We start from the raw sequence: 19,730 nt of genomic DNA, 5'->3' as shown, positions 1-19,730 counted from the left end.
CTTTTGAAAAAATGCCGACAAAATTCCCTGTATTAAATTAAATAAATTAAAAAAATAAATTACCCCCCAAAAAATAAATAAATTACATATATATATATATATATATATAATTTCTTTTATTTATTTTTTTTAAACCTATATATGCCTTTTCTTTACACAAACTTTAAACACAAAAATTAGCCGTACCATGTTCTGTAGACGCAAAAAGTCGGCTGAATTACATTTTCTACTCTTCAAGACTATAAACTATCAGAACTATTTGTCCAATAAGTTCACTTTCAGAAAACGAGCTTTTGAACATTAAAACTTTTAAATTGTTTAAATCGAACCCTCTTTACCTCGGATCGCATTTGCTGAGTTTGGTCGTTAAAAGTTGCTGGACAAATATGCGGGACATAATGCAGTTGTGATGGCGATGCTTTAGATTAGATGATTGTTCAAAATAGCCTTTTGAATATCAGGAATGTATCATATATGTAAACACTGATATTACACTGCATCAATGTTTCTTTAATATCTGTGTACACAGTATATACACGTCGATGGATGCTCCTTATACTAAGACTGAAAGTTTCCTCCACTACTTGGTGCAGGTTGCCAGCTTGAACAGGACCATGACGATTCACTTTCGGGTCGTAACCGGTGGCAACCTGCGATAGGCGCAACATCAGGACCGATATTACGGTCCTATCAGAAGGGCAACTGTTCCCTTTTGATTGCAATTCCTCCTCTTCTGATTGCATTTATTTGTGAAATTAAAATGACAGTAAACTGACTAACTTCAATGAATTGTCTCAATACTCTCCCCATTTTACCAAAACTTCAGAGGAAAAAAATTAGGGACATCTGGGAGGCGAATTAGCGATAAACACATTTCTGTATGGAAACGGCTTAAGGGCAGATTTATTTTGCGATAAAACAAAACGTATGCGACAAAGTGTTTTTTTATGCATGACGTCATCACGCACACCATTTTTATCAATAAAAGGCCACTTGAATGGAAACAGGCAGAAGACGAAAAATTTCTGATTTTTGTTAATTTATTTTACGCATTTTCACTTTGTCGATAACAAAATAGCGCGAAAAGTGGATGGAAACTAGGCTACTGATACCAAACACTGTTTTTTTTTTTTTTTGTCAAGTTATAAGCCTTTAATTTTGGGTATGCTACTGAAACAGGAAATCTTTCAAAACACCTTCAGCGCTTAAAGGATTGAGCATAATTTTTTATATTTATTTTTTCAAATAAAAACAAAATACTATTAAATACTGCAGAGACTGTGAATCAGAATGAAGGCAAATGCTTATCACAATGTACCCACAAAAAATAACTAATTTGATGGCGATTACAACTGATAACATTACTGTAAGTGAACTGTTCCTAATGCTATTTACATTAGAAAAGAGCAAATGCTTATCTCATAATATGGCGGACAGCAACACTTGCTAAGGTACGATTGACTAGTAACGCTGTTGTGTTTGGTTAGTAGTACTCTTTATTCATTATTATACCTAAAGTCCATGTTATCTGTCTAATGTCCCGACTTGAGTATGAGAGCGTTAAGATAATGTAATAGCATTTCTCATTTAATACTATAACTTATGTATTGTAAGTACAGTCATATGTAACTTGCATTAGTTAATGCAACACAGAAATCTGGATTATGAAGTGAAAAAGAACTCTACTTGGGGAAAAAAGTGCCAGTAGTTCTCCTGAAACATTGTGTTTCTTCAGCAATCAGGTTCGTGGCTTGATACCAGCAACTCACTTCTTGCAATTGGCATGAAATATTACCGGACACTTCCCGTATAACCACATGCTCAGATGCGCCTGTAACTGCAAACCCTGCAGCTTTTATCAACACCAGACACCAGCTGTCTCCTAGTGACCAGCGGCCACCACACGCCCGGATCATGACTCGCTTTGAGTAAACACATCCAAGTACTCTCCATTCCAGCAGCTTCTATTAGAACGGGCTAATGTTACCCTCACAAGGGGTGTTATTATCGTGATAGGGTGATTGAGGTGTGTGAGAGAACAGGTTTGAGTGGAAATCCTGAATAAGGTCTATGAAGGGTATTATGGGAAAGAGGTCACGCTCTCTCCATTTCTCTTTGAGGCCGTACACTCATCCATTTTTCATTTGAGTGAATCAGCAAGCAAATGGGCTCGCTATGTACTTCCTTCTAGCCGTCTCCCTTAATCTTTCCCCTCAGGTCTAACATACAAAACTACATATTTTCAAAATCGACTAGTTCGGTCTTTAGGAAGCTCTGTATAATTAAGGAACGCTCCCATTAAGTTTTGAAGATGCGAAAATACTTCGGATCCCACAACGTATGGGCAACGGGATATAATGCTATGCTTCTGCTTTGAACGAATGCTAAATCACAAATATGTGATTGTGTCTCCAACTTCATAATGTGAATAATAATAATAATAATAATAATAATATATAGGCTATAAAAAGCTTAATTTGGTAATATTAAATATAGAGCATTGTAACGGAGCCAAGTCTACGTTATTTCAGAATAAGAGTCCCTGGTGTGTTTCAGGCTTGTTTTGTCTTAAGTCCCACGTTATGCACCCAATCTTTTTTTCTGATTATTACTGGGATTTTGGTTGAAAAACAAACTGAATCTGTTATGTTATTTATTTTGTACTCTGGCCTCTATGTCTGTTCTTATGTGACTTGGAAAATGTTGTAACGTTCTATGAATTGATTTTAAAAACTATCGGCTGATGAATCGGTTATCTGCCTTTTCCGCCTCCTAAGTTATCGTATGGGCAAAATCCACAATCGGTCGACCTCTAAAGTGTATTTTGAAAAGGACCAGCATTTGGCACTCGCGGTCTCACATAATACAAATATTAGAAATGGAACATTTATTCTTTGTTGTGGATTCTTAAAGGTGCGGTAAGCGATTTCAGCCGTTCTACTTCCACGAGACTGAGGCGTTGAATTAGCCACGCCCCTCTTTCCGCACTCAGAAGATACCAAATGAACTTTGAGACCGACATCATGCAGAAACAGAGTAGCGTAATAGCGCCCTCAACTGACAACTGTTGTGAAAAGCATGGCGTAAAAATGGCATTATGTCTCAATAATTCACTGAAACGACAATACAATGAGAACGCGCAAAATGGTCAAAATAGTCAGAGACCGCGGACACATTTCTGTCTCTTTCCATGAAAAACAAAATAGCTTTCAGCACCTTTGAGCACTTTATTAGCTCATTGTAGGGTAAATATTGTGTTTGGTAGCCAAAAGTCAGCTTTTACATTACATCTGCAGTGTTGTGCAATATTTTTAAAATATTAACCAATATTTTAAAAGTTGCTTGAGTCAACATATTATGGTAGTTATGCCACCTGAAGGTACAACAGGTGTGATCACATAAATAAGTTAATAAAAATATAATATAATAACTAAGGCTGTCGATTTAATGCGTTAATTCAGTGCGATTAATTACATAAATTATGTAATAGTAATAACTTTATTTTATTTGTGCCTTTCTACAAATTCAAGGTCTTTTTCACTTCACAAATCCAGCACAAACGACAAAAATCCAAAACAAAACATAAAACAACAGAGAAAAAGTAAGGAACATACAAAATCAGAGAATTTCAACTTCATTTAAAAATTCAGTGTGTTTAAGAGTTGAATTGCTGGTAAAAACAAAACAAAAACTACTAAAATATTCATGAATCCTGAAGAGAAAAATCCACCAATCAGAGAATTGCAGCAAACAAAGCTCACCAAAAGAGCTCTGCAGCAACCGCCCACTCCCATGATGCACTTATGTGAGTCCCTACACTTTTTAAACTACTTAATGTATATTAATGAATATTTTGCAATAAAATATTTTTTCTACACTTATAATCAAAAAATTTAAATCAATAATTTGTCATATTTCCATAGTTTTTAATTAATTAATTAATTTAGTCATTCGCAATGCTTTTGAAGCCAAAAAAAAATATATATATATTTTTATTTTTATTTTAAATCTGGCAAATCAAAGTTTATAATGTTGTGATTCACCTCAGAGCTGCTTAGTTTGGGTATGGCGCACAACTCTTTTATGAAGGATTTTATGAAATCACTATAAAATTAATTTATAGGAAAAATCCTGCACCATGACGGCCAAAAATAAATATTAAATAAATTAAAAATAAAAAAGGGGTAGGCACTGTTGCGCTGTATTTTAAAAATCAAATTCACTGTATTATTGTGCGATTTTAAAGGTTAATTTCATGCCAAATTTCTAACTTTTACTAATAAAAAGACCTATTATATCTATTAACCAAAAAAATTAGCAAATAAATAAATAACTGAAAAATCAGAAAATGTCTACATTAAAAATGCATTTCAAAGCTCCTCAGAGGTCTAGGAATTGGCCATATCAAGGAAAATCATTATCTGTTATCAGTCAAAATAGCCATAGAGTCGCTCATTCCATAACAAACTCTAATTAGCACCAATAACACACACACACTTTCCACGCAAACACACACACACACTTTCCACGCAAACACACACACACACACACACACACACACAGACTCACAGAACTGGGACTGGAGTGGCGTCGTAGTTTGGGAGACTCTTTCCCGGCGGAGGGACTTTTGGAGTTGATGCAGGCATTGTTCTCAGAGTGAACGCGCTTCACCTGGCTGGCGGGTTTCTCGAAGGGATCAAAGCCGCTCTGCGTCCGCTGCACTCGCACTTTCTTATCTTCAGGGATGGTGTCTAACGTCTTGATGAGCGCGTCTGATCCCTGACAGCTGCGAGTGGACATCTTCGTGACACATATCTGTGTAAACAATGCAAAAAAAATAAAACATTTTGGAATCAGTATAAAAAATAACCGTAAGTTACTGTTTTAAAAGAAGAGAAATTGACTTGAGCTTAATCTCGAAGCGTTAAAAATCTCGAAGCGTCCTTAAAACTTATATTGCATACGATATTATGAGAACATACAGTATCTTCAATTAAGTGTGTTTTCTTAATCACATTAGCAAATTGTTAAAAAATGCTTATTTTTTTAAATTTGATATTCGTAAGAAAAAAGAAACTTAATTCAAAACATATGCACTACGTATTCACATATTAAATCTTATGCAAAGTTAAGGATGCTTAGATATTTTTGCTGGAAAACAAGAGAAGAAATACAGATTAGGAAAAGTATTTCTGCCATGTAAAAGGCTGAAGTCGCCAAAGCCAAATCTACAAGACATTCTCCTGTTGCTTTTCTTCAAAGTAGTTCTTAGACTTAGTCTGTTCAAACACTGGACTGCATTACTGCCTGCTATACATACAGTATCTCTCACGCACAAAAGCATTAATAGAAACAGAGCGTGCCTACCGGCCACTCCATCGCCGCAGGGAATGTCACGCAGCACAAAAGGGCCAGGCGAGCGTGTCGTGTTATCCGCGGCCACCTGACATGAAATATTTATGGGGTTTTCTGAGGCGGGTGAGACTCCAACAGAACACCCCCAGAAACCACCTTTCTAATTACACAAATATACAATGACCAGGTGAAGTCTGATCAGAAGCGGGTGCATTACACCGGCGGGGTTTTTTACTTCAGGAAACAGTTCTTAGAACAGCCTTTGGCTTCTTTGCTTAACTGGGTAGCCAGAATACATCAGCCTTAAAGAAAAGTGTCAACCAATTTATGCTATCTGCATTTATTACCCAACACAACACAAACAGTTACTAGAATTTCTCAAGAAACAGTGAGTGGTGGTTACCCACACAAAGCATGCCACAGTGATGCTAGTGTTTTAGTGGTTGCTAGAGCATTGATATGCAGTTGCCAGAGTGCTGTTAGTGATTGCTATGGTGTTGCTATATGGTTGCTAGAGTGTTCTAGGTGGTTATAAGTAGGTCTCAATCGATACTGGAATCTTCTGATAACAACTAAGAAGGAGAAAAAAGACAGATAACAATTAATCGGCCAATCGTTTTAAAAAATGGCACGTAAAAGTCATTTTGAAAAAATTTTGCTATAATAACGTTCATTCTATGAGACTAGGTGAGATTCTAAAAAATCATCCAGGTGAGTATATAGAACGAACGGAGAAATAAAACAAACAAACAAACAAAATCGACTGACAACTATTGGCATTTATTTTAGCAGATAACCGATCATTCCAAAAAGCAAATATCTGCTCCGATTAATCAGTAAAACCGATATATCGGTTGACATCTAGTTGTAAGTGTAGTAAAGTAAAGTAATAGCACGCCTCTCCTCAACGGGCCGCTTGATTTGTGGTATCACTCATGAACAGCGCGGAAGAGTTGGGTACAAACAACGATATTTAGATTCATCGCAATCTTCATTTGAACGATCTCGATGTTGATTCTTAAAACCCAAGATGGATCTTTTACTTTTAATTTACAGTTTACTTCAGTTTTGGTTGTGCAGATTATTATATCGCTTAAATCGTTTTGTTGTTTGATTTCCGTTATAAACCAAGTTAGAAGGTTCCCTACACAATTTACAGCATTTGCTGAGAAATACTTTTTCATATTTAAGCAAAATTAACCTTATACATGAAATATACCCAAAGGGAACAATCAAATCCAATCTTATCCAAAATCGGAATCAAATCGGATCGAGAGCTTGTGAATCGGAATCAAATCAAATTGGGAAATCGACTGTAGGGGTGGGTAAAAATATCGATTTCGATATCGGTTCTTAAATCCCAAGATCGATCTTTTACTCTATGTGCAACTCTCCGCTACAATGAGAGGATATCACTGTGATGTCACACTGTGAGACTAAGAATGTATATATTTGGCAACTGACTGGTAAAACTTCGCTCAGCAGTAATTGTGTTGTATATTGGTGGAGTATTCAGCAGTGAGTAAAAGTTGTTCTGTGTGTCCAAAGACGAGATCCACGCGACCGATTTGTCATTGAATAATGTCTCTTTTAATACTCTTTCTGTTCTTTACAGTCAGTTGTTGATCAAAAACAACATAAAATAAACAATTGTAATCATGCATGGCATTGAAGAGATAAAGCCAAGAAATGGTGACGTTTCACAGTGGCAAACACTCGACTGTCCTAACTTTTTTGGAGCATGTTGCAATCATCTGATTTGAAATTACTGTACATAAAACAATTTAAAAAATTCACAAGGTAAAACATCAAATAATGTGTAGTTGTAGAGCTTTCAATACAGCAAAGAGTGTTTTTATTAGCATTTTTCATACTGTCCCAACTTTTTCAGAATTGGGGTTGTAATATATGAAATATAATATCTTATTTATTGATTGAATACATGGATTTACTCATTTAAAAAAAAAGCCACAATGCGACCAAAATGATGGAAAACTTAGTTACCTAGTTAGAAGGTCGCCTGTATAATTAACAGCATTAGCTGGGAGATAATTTATTTCATATGTAGGCAAAAGGGACATTATAATTGAAATACACCCATATGATTCGAAATCGAATCGGGAAATCTGTATCAATACCCAGCCGTAATCGATTCCCAAACCAACAGTGCGAGATGAGTTATTAAAACCATCCATCAAGTAAAAGAGGTATACAGACACACTCTTCCTGTCTAAGTAGGCGGTTCTTGGTCAGAATAAGATGTAAAGTGGACCAGACTTGAAGGCGATAGTTAAGGGATAGTTCACCCAAATATACAAATTCTGTCATCATTTACTCAACCTCATGCCATCCCTGATGTGCATGACATTTTTCAAGCACTCTCTGGCTTCTATGACAGCTGAAGTTACAGTGAAGCTCAAAGCACAATGACATTCAACACCATTTTCATTCAGTTTCTGACAGGCCAGAATTTCTCCGCACATGAACATGTATGTGACCTTTTTAAAATGAGCAAAAACAGGATCCTCGTCGTCCTGTGAGACCAACCTGAACGGATTGCGACTCGCCCTGTCACTTTTTTGGGTCCAATCAGTTCTGGTTGAAACTGCAGACCGTCGGAACATCAGAAAACAGCTTTTATTATAGATGTGCCCAACTATGTTTCATCCCACGGCATTCCTTTTCTCTAAGCCTCAGACAGACTCCGCCTCCTCTGCTGTCAATCCTGAATAAGATGAAAATGTGCAGCGCCGGTCCCAAGAGCAGCTGTCACCAGTGTGTTTATTGTTCTAAGAATGCTTGACACAATGAGCTCTAATTGTGTCTCAATCAATCACAGTTGTTCATGCCCTCACAAATGTGCGTCAAGATCGTTTCCATCATGACACTTGTCACGTAAAACTGCAGATGTCTCACCAGTTTTCTTGTTTCAGGTTGGACTCCCAGTGCAATGTCCATTAAAGCACGACTGCATGATGAGAGGTTTATTATATAAAAAATGGCTGTTCTCGATTCCCAAACCTCCATGTGAAATTAATGGAATGAGAAAAAGTATGATTTCTTCTGTTTTTGTGTATATCTCATACTAAATAGTTTCAAAAATTCTAACAAAATTTAACATAAAACAAAGGTAAGCTGAGTAAACACCAAATACTGTTTTTAAATGATAATGTTGTTTATTGAAGCAAAAAAAGTGATCCAATACCAATTGGGCATGTGTGTAAATCCCCAAATCTATGAAACTGCATTCATAATGGGGTTCAGCTGGATTAGACACACCCAGACCTGATTACTGCCAGCCCTGATCAATCAAATCAACACCTACATACAACTTGTTCAGCTGCATGAAGTTGGCTAAAAGGTCACCCAGTAGCACACTATGCCAAGGTCCAAAGAAATTCCAGAAGTGATGAGGATAAAGGTGATTGAAATACATCAGTCTGGGAAGGGGTACAAAGTTATTTCAAAGGCTCTGAGACTCCAAAGAACCGCAGTGAGAGCCATTATCTCCAAATGGAGAAGACTTGGCACAGTAGTGAACCTTCCCAGAAGTGGCTGACCTTCCAAAATTCCTCCAAGAGCACAGTGACGACTCATTTAGGAAGTCACAATAAAGCCAAGGACAACATCCAAGGAACTGCAGGCGTCTCTCGCATCAATAAAGGTCACTGTTCATGACTCCACTATCAGAAAGACACGGGTCAAAAATGCCATCCATGGAAGAGTGTTGAGGCGAAAACCACTGCTAACCCAGATGAACATTAATGCTCGTCTGAATGTTGCCAAAACACACCTTGATGATCCTCAAAGCTTTTGGGAGAATGTTCTGTGTACGATGAGTTGAAAGTGGAACTGTTTGGAAGACAGGGGTCCCGTTACATCTGGTGTAAATCAAACACAGAATAATCTACGGTCAAGCATGGTGGTGGTAGTGTGATGGTGTGAGGATGCTTTGCTGCTTCAGGACGACTTGCTATTGAGAGAAACATGAATTCTGCTCTCTACCAGAAAGTCCTAAAGGAGAACGTCCGGTCATCACTCCGTGAGTTGAAGCTCAAGCACAACTGGATTATGAAGCAAGACAATGATCCAAAGCATAGGAGGAAGTCCACCTCTGAATGCCCCAAAAGAAGCTAAATTACAGTTTTGGGGTGGCGTAGTCAAAGTCCTGATTTGAACCCGATTGAGATGCTGTTGCAGGACCTTAAATGGGCAGTTCATGCTCGAAAACTCTCCAATGTGGCTGAACTAAAGCAGTTCTGGAAAGAAGAGTGGGACAAAATTCCCCCACAGTGTTGTGAAAGACTGATCTCCAGTTATCGGAAGCATTTCTTTGTTGCTGCTAAAGGTGGCAGCTAGAAGTTTAAGGGGGCAGTTAGTTTTTCACATGGGTGATATAGGTATTGGATAACTTTTTTGCCTCAATAAAAAATATACCTATATATATCTATATATTTGAAAAGTGTATTTTGTGTTTACTCAGGTTGCCTTTGTTTTATGTTATATCTCGTTTGAAGATCTAAAACAATTTAGTATAAAAAATACACACAAATAGAAGAAATCAGGAAGAGGAAAATACTTTTTCACAGCACTGTAAAATGTTATATTAATGATGCCGTTTTATTCTAAACAAAATGTAGCAGGGTAAAACTATTAGCAGCGTCCCTAAACAGAGATAACATTTATCTTCTAATTTACACAGCTATCATGCACACTGAGTGATTTACTGCAGTATCTTCAGTACAATGACGACTGTAGGCTGTATGTGGGATTTCAGCACACTTAATGGAAACCACAAAGTATTCCATTAAACTCTGAAAGCAACTTCCTGTATGTGCTTGTGCGCAGTGGTTATTTGTTACACTGCCAAAAAAGTTATGTTTTCACATGAACTGAATCATCAAGTACATAGTGCACCTTTAACTAAACATTCAAAAGATAATGTGGTTGGAGATGTTTGTTTATAATGATCTCTGTACTAATGCAGCATCATTATATGACAGAGTTCAGCATCATGGCTTTATTTGGAACACACGTCAATGCGGCATCATTACACAATCACAAATGGATCACAAGCGCTTTGAAAGAAACTCCTCCATCTGCTGTGAACCTCCTCGCACGTGGAAAGTCTTTTATGTGTCAGACGCCACTTTCAGGTGCAAAACACGCCTGATGGGATATTCTGCAGCTGAACGGGAGACTAGAAAGATTCAAGATCTGTAAACGATTGCAGGCACCAATTCGTTAGCAGCCTTTCTTCTTACACCTTTACTCAAATTTCAACTGGGCTCAGGTATACTTCATAGTAGAGACAGGATGATGTATCAGTCAGGTCAATTCATCTGAAAGTATTCGCCCATTATTTTATGATTAACAAAAGTATTTTCTTTCTTTGTCTTTGTAACACATCAATGGAAAGGAGGCGGCGAGAACCGGCTTGATAATATAAATAATAGTTTAATTATAAACTGAACCAAAAAGACAAAACACACACACAGGTGTCGGAGAGCTGTCCGTAACTCTCTCTCTCCGTCTCCAGTCAGCCTTTATCCCTCTTGGGCTTATCAGCCCAATTAGGGGCCGGGTGTGTGGAATCACGGCCCAGCCCCGCCCTCCGCCCTGCCACATTCCTCCCCCGTTCTCTCAGGCCGGGGAGCCCCCAGCATGGGGGGGGGGACGTGCCTTGCGCCCCGTCTGCCGGCAGGTCATCCCCGTCTATCTGGATCAGGGGAGGGCGGAGCGGCGATGAGAGAGAGAGAGGAGAGAGAAAAAAATAATTTACTTGCCGGTTCTCCATGCCATGCTGGAAACATACAGTGGCAAGAAAAAGTATGTGAACCCTTTGGAATTAGTTGGTTTGCTGCATTAATTGGTCATACAATGTGATCTCATCTTCATCAAAGTCAAAAGACAAACACAATGTGCTTAAGCTAAAACACAAACAATCATAATCTTTCAAGTCTTTATTGAACACATCCTATTAAGCATTCAAAATGCTGTGAAAAAAGTAAGTGAACCCTAGGATTTAATAACTGGTCGATCCTCATTTGGCAGCAATAACCTCAACCAAGTGTTTCCGGTTGCTGCGGATTAGACCTGCACAACGTGATAGTATCCTGTAGGATATCTTGATAAACTTGGGAATTAATTTTTCCCTCTGTTGGCAAGTGTTCCAGGCCCCGAAGCAGCAAAGCAGCCCCAAATCATGATGCTCCCTCCACCGTACTTCACCGTTGGGATGGTGTTTTCATGTTGGTATGCGGTGCCCATTTTACGCCATACGTAGTGCTGCTTGTTCTTCCCAAACAATTAAACCTTAGTTTCATCAGTCCACAAAACATTTTCCCAGTAGCGTTGTGGAGTGTCAAAGTGGTCTTTGGCAAACTTCAGGAGATGCAGCAATGTCTTTACTGGAAAGCAGCAGCTTCTTTCGTGACGTCCTGCCATGAACACCATACCTGTTTAATGTTTTCCATATAGTAGACTCATGAACAGAGATGTTCACCAGTTCCAATGATTCCTTCAAGTCTTTATCTGTCACTCTAGGGTTATTTTGTACCTCATTGAGCATTCTGCGGTGTTCCCTTTGAGTCATCATTGCTGGACGGCCACTTCTAGAGAGAGTACCTATAGTACTAAATCATCTCCATTTATAGACAGTTTGTCTAACTGTGGACAGATGAATATCTAAGCTCTACGAGATAACTTTGTAACCCTTTCCAGCTTTATGCAAAGCAGCAATTCTTGATCGTTGATCTTCTGAGATCTCTTTTTTGCGAGGTATGGTCCACCTCAGCAGATGCTTCTTGTGAATAGCAAACTCAAAATGTTTGAGTGCATTTTATAAGTCAAAGCAGCTCTAACCCACACCTACAATCTCATTTCATTAATTGGATGCCAGGTTTGCCAACTCCTGATTCTAATTAGCTTTTGTTGACATCATAAGCCTATGGGTTCACATACTTTTTCCAACCTACACTGTGAATGTTTGAATGATGTATTCAATATGCACAAGAACAATACAATAATGTGTGTGTTATTAAAACAGATTGTGTTTGTTCATTATTGTAACTTAGATGAAGACCAAACCAGATTTTAAGACAAATGTATACATAAATGCAAGTAATTCCAAAGGGTTCACATATTTTTCTTGCCACTGTAACTAAGCTCCAAGGTGAAAATCTAATTTCCGTCTAGAAACAAATGAAACACAGTTTTTTTTATTTAAAAACAAAGAGCTGTAATGTAATGCAGTGGAGAGGCGGTGTATGTTGTTTGTCATCTTAGGGTTGTAGTTGTGTTTTGCCGATAGCATTATAAAGAGCTGCTGTCAGGACTGTTACTCTGAAATGGATGACAGTGACTCCAGCAAAAGAGCAAAAATATCTCGAGGTGAGATGCAATAATTTATATTTAAGAATCCATTAGGCAAACACACTAGAACCAATACTTTCATAACATATGTTATTGTCTGAAATAGGGCTCGGCGATATATCAGATTTTCAAGACATGTTTGCAATGTTCTTGCTTGTAATGTAAAATCAAGCAATACTATGAATAGTGTAATTATTTTAATTAGCTTTTTATTTGTCCAATAAGGTTCCTAAAGACCATGTAATTAGACTAGTTTCATGCCTCGCGAGTATGAGAGCATAAAGACAGAGATGTTTTAGATCCGCTTTAAACTTCAGTAGTTTGATCATGAAAATGTTCTGGTCCACTGGGATATAAAGCAGAGAGTAATAAGAATTTACTAAGGAAAAATATAGGGAACATTCCTTTGTTGGTCCATAATCTGACTGTATTTCCTGAAAACAGCTCTGATCTTCTAATAAATGAGCCTCTCGATATTCAAAGCCAAAAGAGACCGTATGATAACTGTGTGTTCTCCAAGAATTCATTATCCTGAAGATCACACTAACACACACGAGTGAGCTGATTCTGTCAGGCCAGTCAAGTCATTTTTATTTTTATAGCGCTTTTCACAACACACATCATTTCAAAACAGCTTTACAGAAATCATGCTTTAACAGAAAATTAAACTGTAATATCTATAAAGTCTTAGAGTCATCATTGTGTAATTGTAAATTGTGTATAAAAATAAATAATTAAGTAGTCAGATAATAATTGTATTTATAACCCCAGAGAGCAAGCTGAAGGCGACTGTGGCAAGGAACATAAAACTCCATAAGATGTTGGTTGATGGAGAATAATGACCTTGGGAGAAACCAGACTCACTGTGGGGGCCAGTTCCCCTCTGACTAAACAACATGAATATAATGCCAATATTAGTTATTTATGTGCAGTGCATGGTTTAATATGAGTAAATTAAGTAAGTGTTAAGAGTCTTTTTTGTAAGAACTGTAAGATTAATGACTAATGTCTTTGAAGTTCATCCTGGATTAACTGCAGACGTTCACATTGATGCATTGTCCTTTTTTAGCTGGCTGATGAAGGCTTTTGTGGGCAAATAATTGATAGTCTATGTATTCCATTTCAAGAGATTGATCTCAGCTCAACCGGCAGGTCATTTCGGAGAGGTTCGGTGGGATCCATCCTAAATCCAAGGTTCAGGCATGTCTTACGGTTGGAGTTGGCATCAGTTCATCCTCTGAATTCCGTCGTAAAAGACTAAAGTGATGTCTGGCTAGCAGCGGCTGTAGTTTGTCGTCATCACAGCAGTGGAGTCCGACACCAAGCAGGAACGGAGCTGGATCTGGCCGGCTCTGGTAACCTCGGGATATGAATCCCAAGGTTGAGACATGGAAACAAATAGAATAATATTAGCGTAGATGCCATTCAATTTATTGCAGAGTTATAGATTATGAGAAATGTTTCTGTGAAATGTTTCTGGTTCCGGTAGACCCAACTAAAGCTCCTGACTGGAGCTAGACCATTCAAAGCTTTGTATGTATATAACAGAATTTTAAAATACGAAATGTAACAGGTAGCCAATATAACGACGATCATATTTCTTGGTTCTAGTCAGCACTCTGACAGTTGAAGTTTATTTACTGAACTTGCTGGACTTCCTCCCAGTAATGCATTACAATAATCTAGTCTTGAGGTCATAAATCCATGAATTATTCACATGACTTTCGGCATCAGCATCAGAGAGCATGTGTCGTGACTTAGCAATATTTCTGAGGTGGAAGAATGCTGTTCTACAAACATTGGAAATTAGATTTTCAAAGAACATAATGGTATCAAATATAACACCTAAGCTCTTCGCTGTAGAAGATGATGTAACAGTACATCCATCGAGAGTCAAATTATATTTTAGCAGCTTGTCTTTAGAAGTTTTTGGTCCAATAATTTGTACCTCTGTTTTGTCAGAATTGAGTAGAAGGAAATTTCTGGCCATCCAATCTTTGATTTCATTGATACATTCCGCTAATTTGGGTTTAGAAGAAATAACAGTGGAAACTTACTCCACAATTCCTAATAATATCCCCCAGGGGAAGCATATATAAGGAGAAAAGTAGAGGCCCTAAAACTGATCCCTGTGGCACTCCATACTTAACTTTTGTTTGGTTTGACAATTCCTCATTTACACAGACAACGTGGTAGCGATCTGCTAAATAGGACCTAAACCATGCTAATGCAAGTCCACTAATGCCAACATAATTCTCCAGCCTATTCAAGAGAATGTCATGATCTATGGTGTCAAAGGCAGCACTAAGATCTAAAAGCACTAGAAGAGAAATGCAGCCGCGATCAGATGATAAGAGGAAGTCATTAGTAACTCTGATAAGTGCAGTCTCTGTACTGTGATGAGGCCTAAATCCTGACTGAAATACATCATATATACCATTTCTCTGTAGAAATGAACATAGTTGGGAGGACACTACCTTTTCTAGTATTTTCAACATAAATGGGAAATTTTAAATTGGTTTATAATTAACCAATTCTCCAGGATCAAGTTGTGGCTTCTTAAGCAGTTTGATAACTGCCATTTTAAAGTTTTTTAGAACATGTCCTAAGGATAGCGAGGAGTTAATAATATTAAGAAGAGGTTCTGAGATTACAGGGAATACCTCTTTTAAGAGCTTAGTTGGTATTGGATCTAACATACATGTTGTGGCTTTTGATTTTTTGATAAGTTTTGTTAGCTTTTCATGACCAATGACAGTGAAGGATTGAAGTTGCACGTGAGGAAAATTATGAGACACTGTTTTCTATGGTATTGTGACAGATGATTGCATAATTCAAATTTTATTTCTGATTATTTCAATTTTATCAGTAAAGAAATTCATGAAGTCATTACTATTGTGCTGCGACGGAATATCTGGTTCAGTCGAGGCTTTATTCCTAACCAATTTAGCCACAGTACTGAATAAACACCTAGGATTGTTGTGGTTATTTTCTATGAGTTTGCTAAAATATGCTGACCTGGCAGCTTTTAGTGCCTGTCTGTAGTTACAAACACTATCCTTCCATGCACCGTGAAATACCTCTAATTATTATTCTTCCACTAGTGCTCCATTTTCCAAGCTACTCTCTTGAGAGCATGAGTGTGATCATTGTACCATGATGAGGGGCTTTTTTCTTTAATTTTCTTTAATTGACGGGAGGTGACACTCTCAAGAGTTCTAGAGAAGACTGTATTTATATTTTCTGTTATTTCATCAAGTTCTCCAAACTTTTTGGCTTACTGAGTATGTGAGACAATTCTGGAAGATTATTAGTGAAGCTATCTTTAGTGATCGAAAGAATAGTTCTACCTGAATGATAGCGTGGTGTAGATTGAGTGAAATCAACTGATCGCAACAAACGAGAGACGATGTAATGATCCGAGATGTCATCGCTCTGCTGTAGAATTTCTATAGTATCAACATCAACTCCATATGACAGAAGTAAATCTAGCGTATGATTATGGCGATGCGTTGGTCCTGTCACATTTTGTCTGACTCGATAAATGCTAATCCCAATGTGCCATTTTCATTATCTATGTGAATGTTAAAGTCACCAACAATTAAAGCTCTATCTACAGTAACTACTAGATCTCATAGAAAACTGCAAATTCACCAAGGAAGTCAGAATACGGCCCGGGTGATCTATATACTGTAGCAAGGGCAAAAGACGACAGATAATTTTTATCTATATCTGACGGTGTCACATTAAGCATTATTAGTTCAAAAGACTAAAATATATCCTGTCCTCTGAGTAACACCAAAATCTTCACTGTAAATTGTAGCAACACCTCCTTCTCGACCCTTCGGATGAGGCTCATGTTTATAACGATAACCTGGTGGAGTAGATTCATCTAAACTAATATATACATTTGGTTTAAAACAGGTTTCAATCAAACAGAGCACATCCAAACTGTGATCTGTAATAATGTCATTTACAATTTGTGCTTTGGTTGAAAGAGGTCTAATGTTTAGTAGCCCTACCTTTATATGATGTTTATCTTAAATTATTTATTTTTTTTCCATCTCTCTTTAGCAGGTCAGGTCTACCCCAAAAACTCTTCCAATTGTCTATGAATCCTATGCTATTCTCCGGACATCCAGCCATTCAATGACACTAATCTACTATAAACCTCATCACCACGATGAGCAGGGAGAGGGCCAAAGCATATTACAGTGTCTGACATCATTTTTGCAAGTTCACACACCTCTTTAACATTATCTTTAGTGATCTCCGACTGGGGAAGCTGGACATCGTTAGTGAATGAATAATAGTTTTAGAAAATCTGTATATAGCATTAGGCAGAACTTGTTTATTTGATCTGATGTCAGATGCTCTGGCACCACAAATGCATTTAACAATAGTGGCTGGAGTCTCTATTTCTATGTTCCTTACAATAGACTCTCCTATAACCAGAGCTCTTTCAACATTATTCTCAGTGGGTGCATCACTGAGTGGGGAGAATCGATTGGAAACCCTAACTGGAACGGCAGAGTGGTGTCGCTTTGCTGAGCGAGTATGCCGCCGAGACTTCACCCAAACACCCTGCTGCGGGGGCTCTAAAGCCAGAACCAAAGTGTGTGTGCTGCTCTCTAACTCATTAACCTTCTCCGTCAGCCTGACTAATTCCTTACATTTAATCACATGTAAATTCTTCACTGCTGACGGAAGAAGCTATAGTAAACATTTGGCATGCAATGCAGGAAGAAATAACATGAGCGGATGCCATGACTTACCGCAATTGTTTGTTGTTGTTGTTGTTATGGTTGTTCTTGAGCGGCGAGGGTTTGAGATTGATGTGGTTCAATGTGGTTCCTGATCAGCAGATGTTTGAGATTGATGCAATAATCCATGTAAAACACATGTAAAACACAGGAGAAAACGAATGCACGCAGTCGAGACGCGAGATGTAAACAAGCGGAAAAAAAGGAAAGAAAAAAGAGAAAAGGGTGCGCAAGTAAAATACACACAGTTGAAACAGTAGAAAAGTGGGAAAAAACCAAAGCACATGGTAAAATGGCAAACGATAAAGAATAAGCAATGCTAAGCAGGCTAGCAAGCTACAAACAGACTCGTGCAGTGTACCGGGAGCAACCGGAACAGTAACTGAGCCGGAACACAGTGTTAGTCAAGAGGAAAAGATAGAGAGTTAAAGGGGTTATGACATGAGGAATCAAATGTTCCTTGATCTTTTGACACATGAGAGCTCATTGTACTATAAAAACATACTGTAAGTTTCAGAACTCAAAACTTTCTCTTCACTACAAAAAGAGCATTTGTTGAAACCAAGCTGCCAAAACGACTCGTTCTCTACTTCCTCCTCATTGTGATGTCACACTGTGGTAGACATTTACATCTGACCTCCTCCACAACAACACATCAACACCTACTTTACCTTTAATCACTTCTGAGATGGCAAGAAGAGAGGGCATGTCAATCAAGAGCAGAGAGCCAATCAGAACAGTGGGCGTGTACTGTCAAGTCTTAAAGGAGAAGCAGCACCAAAACCGAGGCTCAGAATGAGGGTGGAAAATGATGTTTTACAAATATATGACTGTTTTTTTGTGCAAACTTTTTCTAAGTAAATATCCCAATAATTTTCCACATAAACAAATAAGATTTTTTAGATAATGAATAAACCATTCAAGACAGACCTAACATGAGCTCTGAATAGGGCTGGGTATCGATACAGATTTCCCGATTCGATTCCGATTCACAAGCTCTTGATTCAATTCTATTCCGATATCGATTCATATGGATATATTTCAGTTATAATGTCCCTTTTGCTTACACATGAAATAAATTCTCTCCCAGCTAATGCTGTGAATTATACAGGGGACCTTCTAACTAGGTACAATATGAAAATATACATTTTACTAATTATATTTTATTAGATTTTCACCATTTTGTTCACATTTTAGCTTTTTAAAAATGAACAAAATGTATTAAATCAATACATATGATATTATATTGCATATATTATGTTCTCTTACATGTTTATTGCTTAATTGCATAATCTGTACCATTCAGAGATATTTACATTGATTGGCTGAACGCTTGCTAAAAACCGGAACTGTCTCTTTAAGAAATCCAGCATCTCCGTAAACAGTGTCTTTAAATTAGCGCATGTTAACGAGAGAGACTCGAACTGCTTTATCTCATCTGTCCTGCTTGCGATTATAATTAAATGTTGTTTTTTTTTTGTTTACATTATTATTCAGTGATAAATCGGTTAAGTGGAGCTGATCTTTGGACACACATTACACGGAACAACTTTTACTCGCAGTGTAAGGATCTTTCTGATGAAAGCTTCACCACTATACTGCACAATTCATTCACTGGTGAGTGAAATCTAAACAGACACCATGTCATGTTGAAAAAGAACTTGGTTTCAAAAACGCATGTCGAGAGAGCTGCGTTCTATTACATTAGTTGCGCTGCATCTAGATTGTTTTAGCGCAGGTTTCACAAAATGTCAACGTTCTGAACAAGTTCAGGCTGCAAAGAGGTGACTGTTACATTGTTTAACATTATTCCAGATTGTTCTGCACCAAGCAAAGTTTCAGTACTTGATAAACGGTAAAGCAATGTTTTTTTCCCTTCTGCTCTAGTGTAGCCTACTGAAGGGCTGCCGTGTTACGAAAGTTGCCTACTATGCTTACATTAAATTATAAAGAGAGTGTCCGGGTTCGGGTCGAGCCACACTGTCTCGGGTATGGGTCGAGTTCGGGTTTCATTTTAAGGCCTGTGCAGACTCCTATGGTGGATTACAGCAGTCAGATGAGAGAACATGTCAAATTTACTGTCACTCCCTCAGCGGCTCTATGAGAAACTTCATCGCAGCTGTGGTAACTTTTTTTTTTTTTTAACTAATTCCAGGGTAATATAATACAAAGTATAATGTTTTTTTTTATTTTATTTTTATTTTCTCTCCAATTTGGAATGCCCAATTCCCAATGGCC

At 37.7% G+C, this 19,730-nt stretch overlaps 1 protein-coding gene across 4 annotated transcripts in view; it reads right to left on the bottom strand.

Moving 5' to 3' along the window:
• Nucleotides 1–19,730, bottom strand: part of LOC127453655 (cyclin-dependent kinase 14-like) — a 334,552-nt gene that overhangs the window by 252,652 nt on the left and 62,170 nt on the right. For all 4 annotated transcript variants that reach the window (XR_007899434.1, XR_007899433.1, XM_051720217.1 and 1 more), the window contains one exon: nucleotides 4,570–4,815. Coding sequence is in view for 2 of the 4 variants with exons in the window: in XM_051720217.1 (XP_051576177.1) it covers nucleotides 4,570–4,815 (246 nt within the window). In the remaining 2 variants the exon portion in view is untranslated. The remainder of the gene's footprint in view (nucleotides 1–4,569; nucleotides 4,816–19,730) is intronic.

Source organism: Myxocyprinus asiaticus, chromosome 16 (assembly GCF_019703515.2).
Source record: "Myxocyprinus asiaticus isolate MX2 ecotype Aquarium Trade chromosome 16, UBuf_Myxa_2, whole genome shotgun sequence".
NCBI lineage: Eukaryota > Metazoa > Chordata > Actinopteri > Cypriniformes > Catostomidae > Myxocyprinus > Myxocyprinus asiaticus.
Note: the sequence above shows the minus strand (reverse complement) of the source record. Positions and strands in the feature narration are given on the sequence as shown.